This window comes from Pituophis catenifer, unplaced genomic scaffold (genome assembly GCF_029215685.1).
Source record: "Pituophis catenifer annectens isolate HBS135680 unplaced genomic scaffold, rPitCat1.0.hap2 SCAF_2, whole genome shotgun sequence".
Taxonomy (NCBI): Eukaryota; Metazoa; Chordata; class Lepidosauria; order Squamata; family Colubridae; genus Pituophis; species Pituophis catenifer.
In genome coordinates this window covers 277,091,639-277,110,720 of record NW_027256882.1, presented here as the reverse complement: position 1 = coordinate 277,110,720, position 19,082 = coordinate 277,091,639, and the positions used below count along the sequence as shown (strand labels likewise).

The following is a 19,082-nucleotide window of genomic DNA, read 5'->3' as shown; positions in this document are numbered from 1 at the left end:
CACTGGATGATTATTATAACTTTATTGTCATTGTACGTATATACACAGTATACCCATACAACGAAATTCACATAACACCTAAAGACCAGGCTCAATACACATAACAATCTTCAAACACCCCACCACCACCACCACAAATTCCCTGCCCCTGAACCACCCAAACATCCACACAACAGACCAACAGCTCACTGATGGTGGCCCTTTAGTTCATTGTTGAGTGCAACAGTGGTGGGTTGCCCCCGGTTTGCACCAGTTCTATAGAACCGATAGTAAAACCGGCGGGAGGCTCCGCCCACTGACCCCGACGTCATCAAACCGCTTCTGCGCATGCGCAGAAGAGCACATACGTGCAAGCGAAGTGAGCATGTGAGTGGCCTCGCTGCGAACCGGTAGTAAAGGTAAGTAGAACCCACCCCTGGAGTGCAATTATAGCTCTGGGATAAAAACTATTCAGAAAACGTGTGGTCCGAGTTTTAATCGTTCTGTATCTTCTGCCAGAAGGCAACAGTCCAAAAAGATTGTAAGCAGGATGGGAAGAGTCTCTGAGAATGTTATGCAACTTTCTCAAACAGCGAGATTCGAAGATGTCATCCAGGGCTGGTAGCTGGAGCCCGATGATATTCTGAGCAGTTTTAATGATTGTCTGTAGAGCTTTTTTGTCCGCTACAGAGCTGCTCCCATACCATGCAAGAATGGCGTATGTCAGGACACTCTCAGTGGTGCTGTGATAGTAGGACAGAAGTAGATGCTGAGATAGATTTATCTTCCTGAGCATTCTCAGGAAGTACAGCCTCTTCTGTGCCTTCTTCACAAGCATGTTAGCATTCATAGTCCATGCGAGGTCCTCCGATCATTTGTCAAGTGACAAAAATCTTGCCTTTTAGATCAGGAAAAAAGCCCTTAAACTTTGCCTTGAATGATGTTGTCTTGCTTCCAGGCTGTAACTGAGTATAGCAAATTTTCTGGAAAGAGCCCCCGACAAGGATTTTTGAAAGTTTAAGTAATATTAAGCAAAGCTTTCTTCATACTTTCAAGCCTGCAACAATGAATAGCTACTACAATACAACATTTCATTATTTGCCCTTGCCAGAACTGTGGTAATCTGTAATAATGTTATAACGAACGCAACAGCAGGTTGCGAGAAGGATATTTATTCTTATTAATTTATATATTATTACTTTCCTCAGTTCCTCTGTAACTCCTGTGACCTCTAGGGGCCAGTGCTAGAACAACACCCAGAATTTCCAAATACAGATTGAATTCCAAAATCTACCTCACGAAAAGATTTTCCGCTCAATAATTTTAGCATTCATCCCTTTAACTCCCTGGATGTTCTCTAAGAGATCCATAAGTTCTGAATACTGAAAAGTATTACGCTACTGTTATAAATTATTTTAGAATTTTAGTAATATGTTTATAAACAGACTCCTCAAACAAGGGATAAACACATGTCTATCATCTGATAAAAATGTAAAGATAAATAAAAAATAAAATAAGTAATAAATAAATAAATTACAAAGAAAACAAAAACCAACCAACCAACAAAAACTCAAATGGACTGCTGGGTCTTTTTCTGCTGTCAGTTTTCTATGTTTCTAAGAGCTCTGACTATCCCACATTCTGTTCTGTAGATCAGCAGCCACCAACTGGTGGTCCGTGGACCACCGGTGGTCTGTAAGAAAATTTTGGTGGTCTGTAGAAAAATTATTTGCATTTTTTTATATTGCCCTAAATCAGGGGTCCTCAAACTACGCCCCTGGGTCAGATACGTGCAATGAACGTTTGTGTTGCTGCAGAGAGTCTCCCCCTTTGAGGTCTTTTTGTGAGGGTCGGAGTGGGACAGAAATTCCTACTTGGGGTCTGCTTCAGCCTCCTGGTGCGGGGCTTTGGATGAAGGCTGGAGGGAAGTGCCGCTGGTGGCGAAGAGCCAGAGGACCTTGTTCCAGTGGGACTGCATCATGGCCTGGAACTGGCTGACCATCTCAGCCCTCTGAGCCTCCAGGTGTCAGTACCTGGCCTTGCACTCCCACAGGTCTTCCCTCTGCTTGGAAAGCCTATGCTCATAGTCCTCAGTGAGGTGCTTCTGCTGAGCCTTCTTCTCAGTCAGATGCAATTTGAACTGAGCCAGCTGTTTTGTCAACTCTTTCTCATGGTGGCTGCTTAGCTCCTACAACTGCTTCCTGTTGGGGCCCTAAGGAGCCTAGGCGGGCAAGTGAGGAGTGGCTGGGAGGGGAGGGGTGAGTAGAGGCTGGCGAAGCACCCCTCGACGTGAGTGACATCAAGTTGGCCACACCCACCCAATCACATGACCACCTAGCCACGCCCACCCAGCCAGTCATTAGGCAGATCATATTAGTGGTCCACAGGATTTAAAATTATGAATTTAGTGGTCCCTGAGGTCCAAAAGGTTGATGACCCCTGTTTTAGATGGCCTGTAATCAGCACTTGTTCTCCAGCAACAGTATTAAAAAGAAATCATATTCTGAAAATTTGGGAGAGAGAGAGAGAGAGAGAGAGAGAGAGAGAGAGAGAGAGAGAGAGAGAGAGAGAGAGAGAGAGAGAGAGAACCTGAGAGAGAGAGAGAACCTGAGAATTTTTAGAAATCCTTCAATAGTTGACGAATTTTAGAAGACCCTTATCTGATTTTGCTTGATCCCAGAAAACCCAACTAGGATAGGATCTGGTTAGAATTTGAGTGGAAAATCATAACATCCCAGATCAAGTTGGACTAAGAAGACAAACAAGCATCATAGAAGGCAATGGCAAACCCATTTCTGTATTGCCAACATAAGTGTGTTTGTGAAGTGTCCAGTATTTGATCCTAACTCAAGAGAAATTTTACCTTTGCTGAACCAGTCAATATTTATTCCATTCATATTCATTCTGAGTATACATAGAGAATCAATTCAAGAAATTGGCTTAATTTATTCAACTGTTGTTAATTAGGGTATAATCGTATGGCATTTTGAATAACCTCCCAAGGGCCATAGAACTTATTTATATTCATCACTTCTAACCCTTAAAGAGCCACTCAGTCCCCAATTTTTGTACCAACAGTGAGTGAAATTGAGGCAGGATAGTACTGGATCCAAGACATTTCAATTCCAACACCTCCTGGATCCTTTAAGTAATCTCTGCCAAAGGAATAATTATTCCAACCATCATTAATGATCTGTTCAATTATTTTTAATCCTGGTAATCAGAAAAAGAAATGGAGAAAATAAATCCAGAAATGCAAAGAATATCTATTTTCTCTCTTCTATTCTTCCTAGTTTCACTGGAGGTTGCTGGGCTTTGGAGAATGTTCTAAAATATACTCTACGATGGCCTTAGCATTAACCTATAAAAATATTTCTAACTTATTTTCCAATTATAGTTGCCCAAGATAGTTTAAACCACTGATTTAGCTTCAATTAAAAAATTCAATATCCAACAAATAAAGGTAAAGGTAAAGGTTCCCCTCGCACATATGTGCTAGTCGTTCCCCACTCTAGGGGCCGGTGCTCATCTCCATTTCAAAGCTGAAGAGCCAGCACTGTCCAAAGACAACTCCGTGGTCATGTGACTGGCATGACTAAATGCCAAAGGCGCACAGAACGCTGTTACCTTCCCACCAAAGGTGGTCCCTGTTTTTCTACTTGCATTTTTTTTTTGAACTGCTTTCGAACTGCTAGGTTGCCAGAAGCTGGGACAAGTAACGGGAGCTCACCCCGTTATGCGGCACTAGGGATTTGAACCGCTGAACTGCCAACCTTTCGATCGACAAGCTCAGCGTCTTAGCCACTGAGCCACCGCGTCCCTTATCCAACAAATACTAAAACTAAAAACAGTAATCTCAATAAAACTAAGCAACCAAATCAAAGGATAATCATATCAAAATTACATAGATAAAGAGAGAGGGGAGGAGAGAGAGATTGAGGGGTGGGCTTTAATTAAATTGTATTACTACAACAAATATTTGAAATTTATTTTGATTAAGATACACTATTTATACAAGTTTAAGAAAATTTGCAAAAAGACATGGGTTGGGTGGATCATTATTAAAACAATGATGGTCCCAGGCATAATCATAATTAGGAAAGCATTATAGACGTACAGGCTACCATAGGAAATTTCTCCTCTTTAATGCCATTTGATTTAATTCTTATGTCAATCTCTGCCTTAGATTCTACCAGAATAGGGAAGCTGATAGATGGCCCTTCAGACATGGCCCTACAGGATATGTAGAGCTTTAGCTATTAGTACTGACTTGCATCTGGGAACTAGTACATATCTGTCAACCTTCTAACTCTACATACTTTAAACCTTCTTAGAGCAGCTTTCATAATAAATTTTTCATTGCACTCCAGCAGTGTGGAACACAACAATGCTAATTGTTAGCACATTTCTTAGTGCTACCCAAGTGGGGTAGCACATTTCTTAGTGCTACCCAAGCACTACCCTTAGTGCTTAGTGTGGAATAATTTAGAGCAGGGGCCTCCAACCTTGGCAACTTTAAGACTTGTGGACAAGTCTTAAGTTACCAAGGTTGGAGGCCCCGGATTTAGAATACAAAGTTGTGGCAGAAGTGATCTCCAATTGCAGTTACATAGCTGGCTTTGCCATAGTGTCCTAGTTTTCACATAAATCTAAGCCATATAACTCCATTTACATATTACAGTGCGCAACAGGTTAAGCCAAAACTAAACAAATTACATAATGATTGATTAGGATCATTCATTTTGCGTTGGCTGGCCATTTTAAGAATGAGAAAGGGATTGATTCTGAGAATTGGGTTGAGTTTACATTACTATGCAAAGCCAGAATGTGGTTTGGTTAGTTTGGACTGAATCTGTTGCATGAACCCAAATACTTAGGGTCTTGCGTGAAAACAGGGTGAAACAAAAACTGATGACCTCCTTTTACCAGTCCACAATAGAAAGCGTCCTCACTTATTGCATCACGGTATGGCATGCCGGTTTGACAGCCTCGGATAGAAAAACATTACAGAGGGTGAGGAGAACAGCACAAAACATCATGTCCTGTCCCCTGATACCACTAGATGAGATCACTAGGGTTCGCTGCCTTAGAAGAATGAGGAAAATCCTCAGGGATGACTCTCACCCTGGTCATCACTTCTTTATCCTCCAACCATCCGGAAGGAGATATAGAAGCATAGCCAGCCACACGAACAGGCTGAAGAACAGTTTTTACCCATGGGCTGTCAGACTCCTGAATGAGAAATAACATCGTACCTACATAGTCCGATGGACTTGCAGGGCCAGCGCAATGTGTAACATGTTCACGCTGGTGCAATAGGACTGGGTGATTGTTAATATGATTTATTGGGTTAGGAATTTTCTGTCTTCACTGTAAGTTGCATTGTGTTGGGGGTTCCACCAATCTCATTGTACATATGTTGTGCGATGACAATAAAGATTTTAATTAAATGCATTGTGAAAGACAGATTTTAATCATTTTTAAAGTATACCAGACAGTTTTATCAAGTCTCTGAAGCCCTTTGCATAGCAAAGAATCCGGACAGTTGACCATAGTCATTCTGGAGCAAGACAATGAAAAAAATTACTTTATATGTGCTCTTGAGCCCACTTTCAAATCCAGTTTAAACTTTTTGCATCAGATTGCATATATATTTACATGCTGATTGCATTCTGTCCACAGGCCCATAGCCAGAATAAGTCCCATTTAGCTTCTTAAAATACTCGTTATGATTGCACTGACTTCTGAAGTGTATCCTACTGAATTCAGTGGGGCTTCCTTTTGAACTAATTTATATACAGTAAGATTACATTGCAAGGCATTGAACAGAGTAACTTGCTCTGAATTATGTTGGTTACCCAAATGGGTAGATGTGGAATATGTAGTTGCATTTTCCTCATTCTTTGATTTTCTAAAACATTTGAAGTTTGCACATATTTTTTTTTTTTTTGCATTTTGGTTGGTTCTAATAAATATTTTATTCACCAGTGGTTTTTGAATGTATTTTTCCACTTTCCTTTTAAAAGTGAATATAATAGCGGAAATCCAAGTTCCACAAATAAGTAAAACATTATAATAACTGAAATCAAAAATGGCTTGTTTGTCTAAATTCTTGTATTTCCACTTGGCACATTAAAAAAAAAAAATTCCCCTCACCATCACTCCCACTGTCCATAAAAAAAAAAATCTCATCACTACCACAGCCCACCAAGTTAAAGCATATTTGTGACCTTTCTTGAAAAAACAACTTGGGGGTGTACTTCGTGATGAATTTATAAATAAATTTTAAAAAAGCACATTTCACGTACCTATGAAATGGGGATAGCAGTCGCGGGATGAAGGGAAGAGAACTGCAAAAACAATACGAAACAGTTCAAAAGAGTTTTACCCAGTTAAGATACGGTACAGTTAAGAAACCTTTGGAAGTTTAGATTAAAGCAGATATCTATCTCGGTGACGGGTAAATTTGGTTGTAAGAGGAGAAGCGGGGAGGGGGGCCGCGGGCGTTGCAGCACCTTGGAGAGCACCAAGAGCGCGTTGTTGCGCGCGCACCTTTAAATTAAAAAAAAAGCAGCCCGCGGAGTCAGATACGCAGTAGAACCGTCTGCACCGGAGCGGGAGGCAAGATTTGTCTTGAGCCGGAGTTGCAGGTTGGACAGAAGGGTCAAGAAACGCCGCTGTTTGGGAGATGGCTGGAAGAAGAGCCGCGCTCAACTTCAACCTGGCTTAGAGTTAGCTGCATGCACGAGCTGAGTAGCCGGCAGCGATGTCTGGAAGGCTCCGCTGCTACATCTACCCCAACAGTGAGTGACTTTCCCTTGGAGCTCCCCCGAAGTCTGTGTCTGGTTCCCCGCTTTTGGATCGGGTCTGGGCGTCCGGCTGCTTGCGCTGTGTTCTCTCTCTCGCTCCCGAGAAGATCAGCTGTGATCTTCTTCGCGCTGCCACCCGCTCCGTACCTTTTCTTCCCCAAGTCCCTGCCAAAGATCTCGCAGCCAAGGTGGACTTGCCAGCTGGCCGGCCGAAAGGAGTCTTTCCTTTGATTGGGGACTTCTGGAAAGAGAGACTTTTTGGGGGAGAGGGGAGGTGTCTCGCAGTAGCAGCTTGTTACCTGGAGCTGAGAAGACCCAAACATTTCCCCCTCTGCCATGGGATGGATGCCCTGTGTGAATACAGCTACTGCTCGCTTGCAGCTAGCATAAAGGAAGCAGAAGCCGGAGAACTCAACGCTTTCCCCAGCCGGCTAGAAGAGAGGCTGTTAAGCAATGGCACCAACGAGTCCCTGCAGGAGTTCTGGAGGAGCTTCCTCAACCTAGAGAGAGCAGATGGATTACAGGGAGGCAGTTCTATCCTCCTACGGATCTTCATCTCCATCATCTACTCTGTGGTGTGCGCCCTCGGTCTAGTTGGCAACGTGCTGGTGCTCTACCTGATGAAAAGCAAATGGAAAAAGTCTTCCATCAATCTCTTCGTGACCTGTTTGGCGGTGACCGATTTCCAATTTGTCCTGACTTTGCCTTTCTGGGCAGTGGAGAATGCTCTGGATTTCACCTGGCTCTTTGGCAAAGTCATGTGCAAGATGCTTTCCTATGTGACAGCCATGAACATGTACGCCAGTGTCTTCTTCCTCACTGCCATGAGCATTGCCCGCTACCATGCGGTGGCCTCTGCCCTGAAAAGCAGGAGGCAAGGAGGGCTCTTGGATGGCTGCTCTTCAGCTAAATGGTTGTGTGCCCTCATATGGATCCTAGCCATTCTAGCTTCTCTGCCCAATGGCATCTTCTCCACCACCTCCACTATCTTCGGTGAGGAACTCTGTCTTGTCAAGATACCTGATAGCCAAGGCAACAATACTCCATTCTGGTTGGGGCTCTACCATGCCCAGAAGGTCCTATTGGGCTTTCTATTGCCTTTGACCATCATCACCCTTTGCTACCTTTTGCTGGTGCGCTTCATCAGTGACAGACATGTGGGTGCCGGTTCCTGTGGGCCAAGCACTAAGCGTCGATCCAAGGTGACCAAATCAGTGACCATTGTGGTACTGTCCTTCTTCCTTTGCTGGCTGCCCAACCAGGCACTCACCACCTGGGGTGTCCTCATCAAGCTGAACCTTCTGCACTTCAGCCATGCCTACTTTCTCTCTCAGGCATACCTCTTCCCCATCACCGTCTGCCTGGCACATTCCAACAGCTGCCTCAACCCCATCTTCTACTGCCTCATGCGCAGGGAATTCCGTAAAGCCCTCAAGAAGCTGTTGTGGAGGATTGCTTCACCCTCCACCACCACCATGCGCCCATTCACTGCTACCACCAAGCCAGAGCAGGAAGAGCAGGCACTGAAGAACCTAATGACCATTCAACCCGCAAGCAGTTCTGCTCCTCCTCCTCCTTCTGCTAGAGCAGGAGATGTTCCTGATGCCGTCTGCTATCCCCCTGGGGTGGTGATGTACAGTAGCTGCTCCAATATCTTTCCTTCCATCACCTCCACTGAGATGCACTGTTGAGTCTGAGGGACCGGCACCGAGGAAGAAAGAAATCACTTGCTGTCCCCTGAATCAGTCGATGTGGTTTCCTGTGTTGGAGCATTCCTGGAACTGCCTTGTTGTGGGATCGGGATGGGGAGTAGGTCCATGTCTGAAGAGCCATGCTTCTTGGTTCTTCTTAGTTGGGTGTTTATCAGCATGGATGAAAATGAGGACGGTGCATTCTAGCACTTAGGGAAGCAATGTGGGAGTGCGGGGAAATTTATGGGATGGCTTCACTTGTAATGCCAACTGCTGCACCTTAAAGGTGGGGAAAGTGCAGACAAGAGTGACCCAAATGATCAAAGCCTGAAGTAACTTCAACAAGAGGAAAGGTCACATTGTTTGCAATTCTTTATATTTGGGGGAGGGGATGTGGAATTAGACATGGAAGGGAAGAAGTGGGCAGGGAGAAAGTCAGGATTCTAGACGACGACAAAGGATGATGGGAGAGTCAGGCTGGATAAAATAAGTATCTAGATAGTGACATTGACACCGTGATGGCCATGACCTTCAACAATTTTATTTGCGAAGGGTAAAGCTAGGCATAATGAGTCCACAGTACCTTCAGAAGTAATGTTTCTGAATACAACAAGGTGAGAGGAAACAATAGTGAGGAAAGCCCTTGCTGTCATATCCTGCTTATGAGCTTTCCATAGGCATCTGGCTTGCCGTTCGAGTAACTGAAGAGTAACTGAATCAACATTAAATTGATTCAGATTAGATGAGCTTTTGATCCAATCCAGCAAGCAGACTGTTTTTATGGGCTTATGAGTACAGTAATGGGGTGTGAAATTGAGTGTTTTAAGGAAGTTGGCTTTTTTTAGATTAGTCCAGATAAAATAATATTTGCATCTCCAATTATCCTGGTCATTGGAATTAAGAAAAACCTCTCTACCTGACTCTGTTTCCCTTCCTCGTAAGAAAAGTGAAAGGCTAAGTTTAATGGTCTGGAAATTCATTCACCCCAGTTAGAGGGGATAATTCATAAATTGGGGGGGGGTATATTTATTGTTGATCCTCATTAAAACAATTCCATCTTCATAGGATGGAACACAGGATTTTAAGATGAACTATATTCGGATTTCATGTATTAGGACTAAGCTCTTTTTAGTTTCTTCAAAGTATAGAAGAAGAGAAGGAGGAATGGAGGAGTGAGAGAACAAAAGAGGGAAAAAGCAGCTCTGCTAAATTGTTCCGCTCTTGAATCTAAGATTGAAAACAGGAGAAATTGTCCTTGTAACTTCAGGATGCTATTGCTCTGCTACTGGACTGCCTGTCCATCATTTACTTTGAAATGATTTCATTTGTAAAACTGTGGGGGAAAACAGACTGGACTTCAAAAGATTGATAAAAGTCAAAGGCAGATTGTGAAAGAGGCTTTGAAGAAAAACCCCAAGAACTGGCATTAACAAACTGTACCTGGCAAGCATGGATTTAAGACTGTCAAAGATCCTCATGGTAGTCCAGGCTGATGTCTATTCTGTTTAGGTAGATGACACCCAGTGGTGGGTTGCTACCGGTTTGCCCCAGATCAGGCGAACCTGTAGCGGCATCTGTGGGAGGCTCCGCCCACCCGCGTCTGTAAGTGTCCACGAGCAAATCGGTAGTGACGGGATTTGCAACTCACTACTGATGACACCTAATTAGAAATATGGAAGTGCTATATAGTTGCTATGATTCTGAGTGTTGGCAGACCTATCTGGATATGAGTTAAAGACATTCAAAATATGCCCTTCGCCATACTTTATCTAGAAAGATGTTCCTCCCTAGCTCCAATTCCAGATAATGATCTTTTAAACTCCATTCCCCATTTAGCAACAACATGGTGGTGATATCAATTGCCCTTGCAGCTGGCAATATTTGTACCTTTGAGCAAATACCTCCTGTAAATTGAAGGACTGGCCTGATGATTAAGGATGGGACATAACTGATTGAAGAAAGAAGGAGGCATAACAGTATATTTTCTGTATCAAGGTTGTCTCATTACATGTGAACTATTAAATCTCTGTATCCATATCAAGCATTGTCACGTCTTTACAAAAACAAGGTGATTCTGTGGCTGGAAAAGGTCTGATGGCTGAAAGAAGCAATTATGCAACTTACTGGAAAGAACCAAAACGAAGAAGTTTTGTGTATAGCTGGTAATTTCAAGTATTTTTTGTCATTATTATGAATAGGGATGCCAAGCTGAACTAGGCAGGAAAAAGTTAAGTTATTCTGATATGAATGCAAGAACACAAGACTTTTTCCTCCTCCTCGGAGTGTACAAGAAACAAAGCAAAATACAGAAAATGGTGAGTCCTACCCTGTTAATACGTCATGTATTTTGCAACAAACACTTGTAATCACAAGAAAGGGTAATTCCCCTTTGTCCACTGCAGTCATATTGAATATGAATTGCTCTAATTTTACACTAAAAATGTAATCTGGAGACGTTTCTCAGCCATTTGCAAATGGCATCACACATGTCAAGCTTAAAGCACTTTGATGTCCTATCAGCAAACAGTTTAGTCTTTGGTCATGGACTAATCAACCCATTCATAGAAATATCGGAAGCCCTGGGGTTTTACTGAAAGGGCCATTTCTGTGTCCAATGCCCATAGGCATTGTGCTCCTTTCCTGTGAAGGTCATCCTCAATTTCTGGAGGGGTTGGGGGAAATGATGGGAAAACATCAAGAAGACCCTGTAGACATATGCCTCCATAAAATTCAATGGGTGAGACAGAGGATTACATGATGAATTCATAACATGACCAATGCAAAGTTACAACATCAAGAGGCCCAGAATGATCTGCTGGTTAAGATGTTGGGCTAGGAGGACCATAGAGATCCAGCTTCAAGTCCACTCTCAACCTAAGAAGCTTACGGGGTGAATTTGTTCTAATCTTTCAACCCAGTTTATCTCACGGAGTGGTTGAGCAGGTGCTCAACCTATATAATTTGCCTTCAGAGGGGACAATCTGCATCTGGTGTCTCATTTCAAAGGTCTCTGCAAGGAATTAGCCTACCCTACTACTCAGGAAAATGGGGAGAGGGGTGTGTAATTGCACAATGTTTCCATCATGCAACCTCCAACAATGATTTATTTTGACATGGAAGGGTGATTGAGAAGTTCAGGCAAGCATTTGTTCCAGGATGTGAACCATAGACATTTTAACACAGGGTATCTCAACCTTGCGAACTTTAAGATGTGTGGGCGTCGACTCCCAGAATTCCCCAGTCAGCATGCTGGCTAGGAAAGTCTGGAAACTGAAGTCCATATATCTTAAACTTTACAAGACAGAGAAACACTTCCTTAGCTTTAGCCTTTCAGTTAGATTCTGAAAAGGATCTCCCTTTCTTGGGGTTTTAAGTGGTGGCTCAGTGGCTAAGACACTGAGCTTGCCGATCAAAAGGTCGGCAGTTCAGTGGTTCGAATCCCTAGTGCCGCGTTAATGGGTTGAGCTCCCGTTACTTGTCCCAGCTTCTGCCAACCTAGCAGTTCAAAAGCACGTAAAAAATGCAAGTAGAAAAATAGGGACCACCTTTGGTGGGAAGGTAACAGTGTTCCGTGCGCCTTTGGCATTTAGTCATGCCGGCCACATGACCATGGAGATGACTTCGGACAGCGCTGGCTCTTCGGCTTTGAAACAGAGATGAGCACCGCCCCCTAGAGTCGGGAATGACTAGCACATATGTGTGAGGGGAACCTTTACTTTTTAAACACCATTCAAAGGAGAGAGAAAAATCTCAGTTGTTCCACAACCGATGATGCAGCCCTGCCTATTTTATCCAGGAAAAATATGCCGAAGTTTCAGCTTGTCCTAAATTAAGCTGTATACAGGGCTGCCTTGGTACAGAATCTCTCTCAGCGGGCCTTATATTGGCTCTTTTTGCCCTTTCCTGGATGTCTTCTGGGATGCCTTGTTTTCCAGCCATCTCTGTCTTCCATTAAGCAGGACTTTGGGGCAGGATGCAAGAAGCTTTGTTAGTCGAATTAGCAAAAGCAAAAGTTGCAGCAGGCCTGCTTAGCACCTTTTAAAGCAATATGGAATTAGAGGTCATAAGATAATTAAGACTAGAGTTGCACATTAGCTGATGGCATTTTAGAGCATCACTTTGAGAGCAAGTAGCTGGTAGCAACAGGCCAGCCTAAGCTGACCTTGGAACTCTAAACTGTCTCAAGCCTCATTAGCACTCGGAGGGGAGGCCACCAGGAAATGCCAAGGCCATGGACCTGTCCCAGGAGTTAAATCAGTTCTGTGTCACTGCCAAGAAAATTACATGGAGGCATCCACAAAGCTGCCTGCAATTGGGTTTGACTTGAAGAAGCCTTGCGCGCAACATCGAAGTGGTGAGTACTGGTAGGACTGAAATTGAAACAGAGACACTGAAAGGGAAGAAGGGAAAGTACAGGTAGTCCTCAACTTACAACAGTTCATTTAGTGACCACTTGGCACTTCTAAAACTGATTTATGATTGTTTTTCACGCATCCATTGCAGCATCCCCATGGTCATGCGATCAAAATTCAGACACTTGGCAACTGACTCATATTTATGATGGTTGCAGTGTCCTGGGATCATGTCATCACTTTTTGCAACTTTCTGACTTAACAACCGTGTTACTAATTTAACAACTGCAGTGATTCACTTAACAACTGAGGCAAGAAAGGTCATAAAATGGAACAAAAACTCACTTAACTAATGTCTCCCCTAGCAACAGAAATTTTGGGCTCAATTGTTGTCGTAAGTCGAGGACTACCTGACCCAGCATGTCTGTAATGGTATGTGGGAATGTCCTTAGGGGGAAGAGCCATAGCCATAGACAATGGTTGGATAAGGGGCAGCTGAGCCCTCGGAAGGAACCCTCTCTAGTGTCTTGGGCTGTAAAGACAAGGGGGAAACAGTTTTATAAGATTCTGCTAATGAAGCTTTAATGAAGCTGACTATAATATAAAGATAACTGTATACACATATAATCAGAATATATTATATTATATTATATTATATTATTATTACAATATAATTATTATACTATTACTAGAATTGTAAAAATATATGAGAAGGCAAATATTGAATAGTGAATTACAAAAGCAGAACATACATGCTGATACAGAAAGCTGTAAAATTATACTATATTGTTGTGTTGTTTGTGTATTTTATCTGTTTGCATTTGTATTTTTTTTTTATTTATGTAATTTATATGCCGCCTTTCTCCTGAAGGACTCAGGGCGGCTTACAAGAATGAACAAAAAATTACATAAACATTAAAATCAAATTAAAATTAATTAAAATTAATTAAAATCATTTAAAATCACCCCTACGGATTCAGCCCATTTGGTGAAAAAGCCACGTCTTCAATTCACAGCAGAAGGAGAGGAGGTCAGGGGCTGTCCTGAGGCTGGTGGGCAGCCCATTCCAGAGGGTCGGTGGTCCTACAGAGAATGCTGTCCCCCTGGGGGCCGCCCCTAATCATCTTTGTTGCTCTTCTCTGCATTCTTTCTAGAGTCCAACATCATTTTTACATTGTGGCGACCAAAACTGAATGCAGTATTCCAAATGTGGCCTTACCAAAACTTTATAATGTGGTATTAACACTTCACGTGATCTTGATTCTATCACAGCCTAGAACTGTGTTGGCTTTTTTGGCAGCTGCTGCACACTGCTGGCTAATAGAACAACTAAGTTTACATAGGTAAAACCTGGCTAGAAAGAATATGCACATAAAAGCCTATGAAAAAAGAAAAAAGATACATTATGCCTTTTACAGGGAGGATAATTGGGAAGTGGGTGTGGCCCACTGATGATGCCTTAAGAGGTAGAAATAGCTATCTGGGTCTCCCAGGAAGCAACACAGAGTTGCAGTTTGTCAGCAGAAAAAGGGCCCAAGAACTTGTGAATGAGATTTCACAGAACCTAGGGCTGAAGAACAACTAAGTTTACATAGGTAAAACCTGGCTAGAAAGAATATGCACATAAAAGCCTATGAAAAAAGAAAAAAGATACATTATGCCTTTTACAGGGAGGATAATTGGGAAGTGGGTGTGGCCCACTGATGACGCCTTAAGAGGTAGAAATAGCTATCTGGGTCTCCCAGGAAGCAACACAGAGTTGCAGTTTGTCAGCAGAAAAAGGGCCCAAGAACTTGTGAATGAGATTTCACAGAACCTAGGGCTGAAGAACAACTAAGTTTACATAGGTAAAACCTGGCTAGAAAGAATATGCACATAAAAGCCTATGAAAAAAGAAAAAAGATACATTATGCCTTTTACAGGGAGGATAATTGGGAAGTGGGTGTGGCCCACTGATGATGCCTTAAGAGGTAGAAATAGCTACCTGGGTCTCCCAGGAAGCAACACAGAGTTGCAGTTTGTCAGCAGAAAAAGGGCCCAAGAACTTGTGAATGAGATTTCACAGAACCTAGGGCTGAAGAACAACTAAGTTTACATAGGTAAAACCTGGCTAGAAAGAATATGCACATAAAAGCCTATGAAAAAAGAAAAAAGATACATTATGCCTTTTACAGGGAGGATAATTGGGAAGTGGGTGTGGCCCACTGATGACGCCTTAAGAGGTAGAAATAGCTATCTGGGTCTCCCAGGAAGCAACACAGAGTTGCAGTTTGTCAGCAGAAAAAGGGCCCAAGAACTTGTGAATGAGATTTCACAGAACCTAGGGCTGAAGAACAACTAAGTTTACATAGGTAAAACCTGGCTAGAAAGAATATGCACATAAAAGCCTATGAAAAAAGAAAAAAGATACATTATGCCTTTTACAGGGAGGATAATTGGGAAGTGGGTGTGGCCCACTGATGACGCCTTAAGAGGTAGAAATAGCTATCTGGGTCTCCCAGGAAGTAACACAGAGTTGCAGTTTGTCAGCAGAAAAAGGGCCCAAGAACTTGTGAATGAGATTTCACAGAACCTAGGGCTGAAGAACAACTAAGTTTACATAGGTAAAACCTGGCTAGAAAGAATATGCACATAAAAGCCTATGAAAAAAGAAAAAAGATACATTATGCCTTTTACAGGGAGGATAATTGGGAAGTGGGTGTGGCCCACTGATGACGCCTTAAGAGGTAGAAATAGCTATCTGGGTCTCCCAGGAAGCAACACAGAGTTGCAGTTTGTCAGCAGAAAAAGGGCCCAAGAACTTGTGAATGAGATTTCACAGAACCTAGGGCTGAAGAACAACTAAGTTTACATAGGTAAAACCTGGCTAGAAAGAATATGCACATAAAAGCCTATGAAAAAAGAAAAAAGATACATTATGCCTTTTACAGGGAGGATAATTGGGAAGTGGGTGTGGCCCACTGATGATGCCTTAAGAGGTAGAAATAGCTATCTGGGTCTCCCAGGAAGCAACACAGAGTTGCAGTTTGTCAGCAGAAAAAGGGCCCAAGAACTTGTGAATGAGATTTCACAGAACCTAGGGCTGAAGAACAACTAAGTTTACATAGGTAAAACCTGGCTAGAAAGAATATGCACATAAAAGCCTATGAAAAAAGAAAAAAGATACATTATGCCTTTTACAGGGAGGATAATTGGGAAGTGGGTGTGGCCCACTGATGATGCCTTAAGAGGTAGAAATAGCTATCTGGGTCTCCCAGGAAGCAACACAGAGTTGCAGTTTGTCAGCAGAAAAAGGGCCCAAGAACTTGTGAATGAGATTTCACAGAACCTAGGGCTGAAGAACAACTAAGTTTACATAGGTAAAACCTGGCTAGAAAGAATATGCACATAAAAGCCTATGAAAAAAGAAAAAAGATACATTATGCCTTTTACAGGGAGGATAATTGGGAAGTGGGTGTGGCCCACTGATGACGCCTTAAGAGGTAGAAATAGCTATCTGGGTCTCCCAGGAAGCAACACAGAGTTGCAGTTTGTCAGCAGAAAAAGGGCCCAAGAACTTGTGAATGAGATTTCACAGAACCTAGGGCTAAAGAACAACTAAGTTTACATAGGTAAAACCTGGCTAGAAAGAATATGCACATAAAAGCCTATGAAAAAAGAAAAAAGATACATTATGCCTTTTACAGGGAGGATAATTGGGAAGTGGGTGTGGCCCACTGATGACGCCTTAAGAGGTAGAAATAGCTATCTGGGTCTCCCAGGAAGCAACACAGAGTTGCAGTTTGTCAGCAGAAAAAGGGCCCAAGAACTTGTGAATGAGATTTCACAGAACCTAGGGCTGAAGAACAACTAAGTTTACATAGGTAAAACCTGGCTAGAAAGAATATGCACATAAAAGCCTATGAAAAAAGAAAAAAGATACATTATGCCTTTTACAGGGAGGATAATTGGGAAGTGGGTGTGGCCCACTGATGACGCCTTAAGAGGTAGAAATAGCTATCTGGGTCTCCCAGGAAGCAACACAGAGTTGCAGTTTGTCAGCAGAAAAAGGGCCCAAGAACTTGTGAATGAGATTTCACAGAACCTATATATATATACTGAGCTGGAGCTACAAAAAAACCTTGGCTACGTAGGGAAAACCTGGCTAGAAGAAAAACATATATATATATTTATGTAAGTTTTCACGGGTATGTATGTGTGTATAGTTAATATTTCGGGTTTCTTCCCGTGTAATTGTGGATATATCCCTAAAAGGGTAGAAGCGACGTTTCGGCAGAATCCCATCTGCCATCATCAGGCTTATGCCAGTAGTCATTTTGCACTAACTGACGTTGGAATTTCAAATCTGGTGTTGGTATTCTGGGATGGCTCAAATATATATATATTTCATAGCATGGGTGGGAACCCCGCCCAGGAGCCCCCTTAACAAGTATTTCCCGAATTTCATCCTGATCTACCAACATTTTTTTTTAAAAAAAGTTTTATCCCAAGTTTTACCATTATTGAGAAATGAATTCTTAACCACAAATTTATATCAGCTTTTATGTATTTAAGAATAAACCTTCTGTTGTTTGAAAAAGTACTGAAAATTCTCATGTAAAACAGAGATTGATGAGAAGGATATCATGATCTGAACAATCTAATAAGACAGGAAAAATACTGACCCCCTGATCCAGAATGTGATAGCACCATCATGATATACATAGGTAATGGTAAAGATTCCCCTTGCACGTATGTGCTAGTCGTTCCCGACACCAGGGGGTGATGCTCATCTCCGTTTCAAAGCCGAAGAGCCAGCGTTGTCCGAAGACGTCTCCGTGGTCATGTGGCCGGCATGACTAAACACCGAAGGCGCATGGAACGTTGTTACCTTCCCACCAAAGGTGGTCCCTATTTTTCTACTTGCATTTTTTTTTATGTGCTTTCAAACTGCTAGGTTGGCAGAAGCTGGGACAAGTAACGGGAGCTCACCCCATTACGCGGCACTAGGGATTCGAACCGCTGAACTGCTGACCTTTCGATCGACAAGCTCAGCATCTTAGCCACTGAGCCACCACATCCCTTGTGATATACATACATGTATAAAATTAAGTGTTGCTAAGGCTAAGAATTAAAATACTTAGTTGTAGAATGAGGAGAAAGATAAACCTCTAAATAACAGAACAGCATATAGAGTTGCAGTAATAAGGCTTGTTAGAATTCTCTAGGATTTTATGTTGTGCCTTTCTCAAAAGTAATCCTTTAAGACCACATTTGGGGACATAAAATTAATTCTGGAAATATTAAATTGAAATAAAATTCCAACACAATTGAAGAAATTATAAAAGAACTCCAGCCAAGCATACCACATTTGTTTTCCTTCTTCATAGATGGCTTCCCTGTGCTGACTTAGCAACATATAGAAGAAAGCATGAATTTCTGTATACACACAAATGATCATAATAATGTATTATACTAGCCAATTTCCAAACTCAATTTCCTCTTTAAGAACTTCATGATAACTTCTATAAATAAATGTATAGCACACGCTGATCAACGGTACAGGTCAATAAAAACAAGGACAAATAGGCTGAAAAACAGCTTCTATCCCAGGGCAATAACCATATTGAATTCTAGGGTATAGTGCAATATCAGGTTTTCAATTTCAATTATATAGAATTTAAAGGATGTATGTTTGTGTTTTTATTTTTATGGTTATAATGTACACTGAAGACGGCATTTAATTTTGTTGTACCATGTGCAATGACAATAAAGTAAACTATAACTATCAGTGGTGGGATTCAATTTTTTTTACTACCAGTTCTGTAGGCGTGGCTTGGTGGGCATGGCATGGCATGGCTTGGTAGGCGTGGCTTGGTGGGCATGGCATGGCATGGCTTGGTAGGCGTGGCTTGGTGGGCATGGCATGGCATGGCTTGGTAGGCGTGGCTTGGTGGGCATGGCAGAGGAAGGTTACTGTAAAATCTCCCTCCCAATCAGCTGGGGCTCGGGAAGCAGAGAATAGTTGGGGGCGGGGCCAGTCAGAGGTGGTATTGATCGGTTCTCCGAACTACTCAAAATTTCCTCTACCGGTTCTCTAGAACTAGTCAGAATCTGCTGAATACCACCTCTGATGCTGATACCTTATTCTGGGTATCACAACCCATCCGTAATCTAACCTTCCAATTTCAATGAATGATTTAATGTCTACTGATCCCAAAAGATTTGTGCATCGTGGTTTGATTCAAGAAGCGATTTCTCATATTGTTAAA

The 19,082-nt window shown here is 42.3% G+C and overlaps 1 protein-coding gene across 1 annotated transcript; it reads left to right on the top strand.

The window, feature by feature from the left end:
* The first annotated feature begins 7,129 nt into the window (after positions 1 to 7,129).
* On the top strand, positions 7,130 to 8,479 carry RXFP3 (relaxin family peptide receptor 3). The gene has a single exon (XM_070935960.1). It carries the CDS (start codon positions 7,130 to 7,132, stop codon positions 8,477 to 8,479), a length of 1,350 nt encoding a protein of 449 aa, XP_070792061.1.
* The last annotated feature ends 10,603 nt before the right edge of the window (positions 8,480 to 19,082 follow it).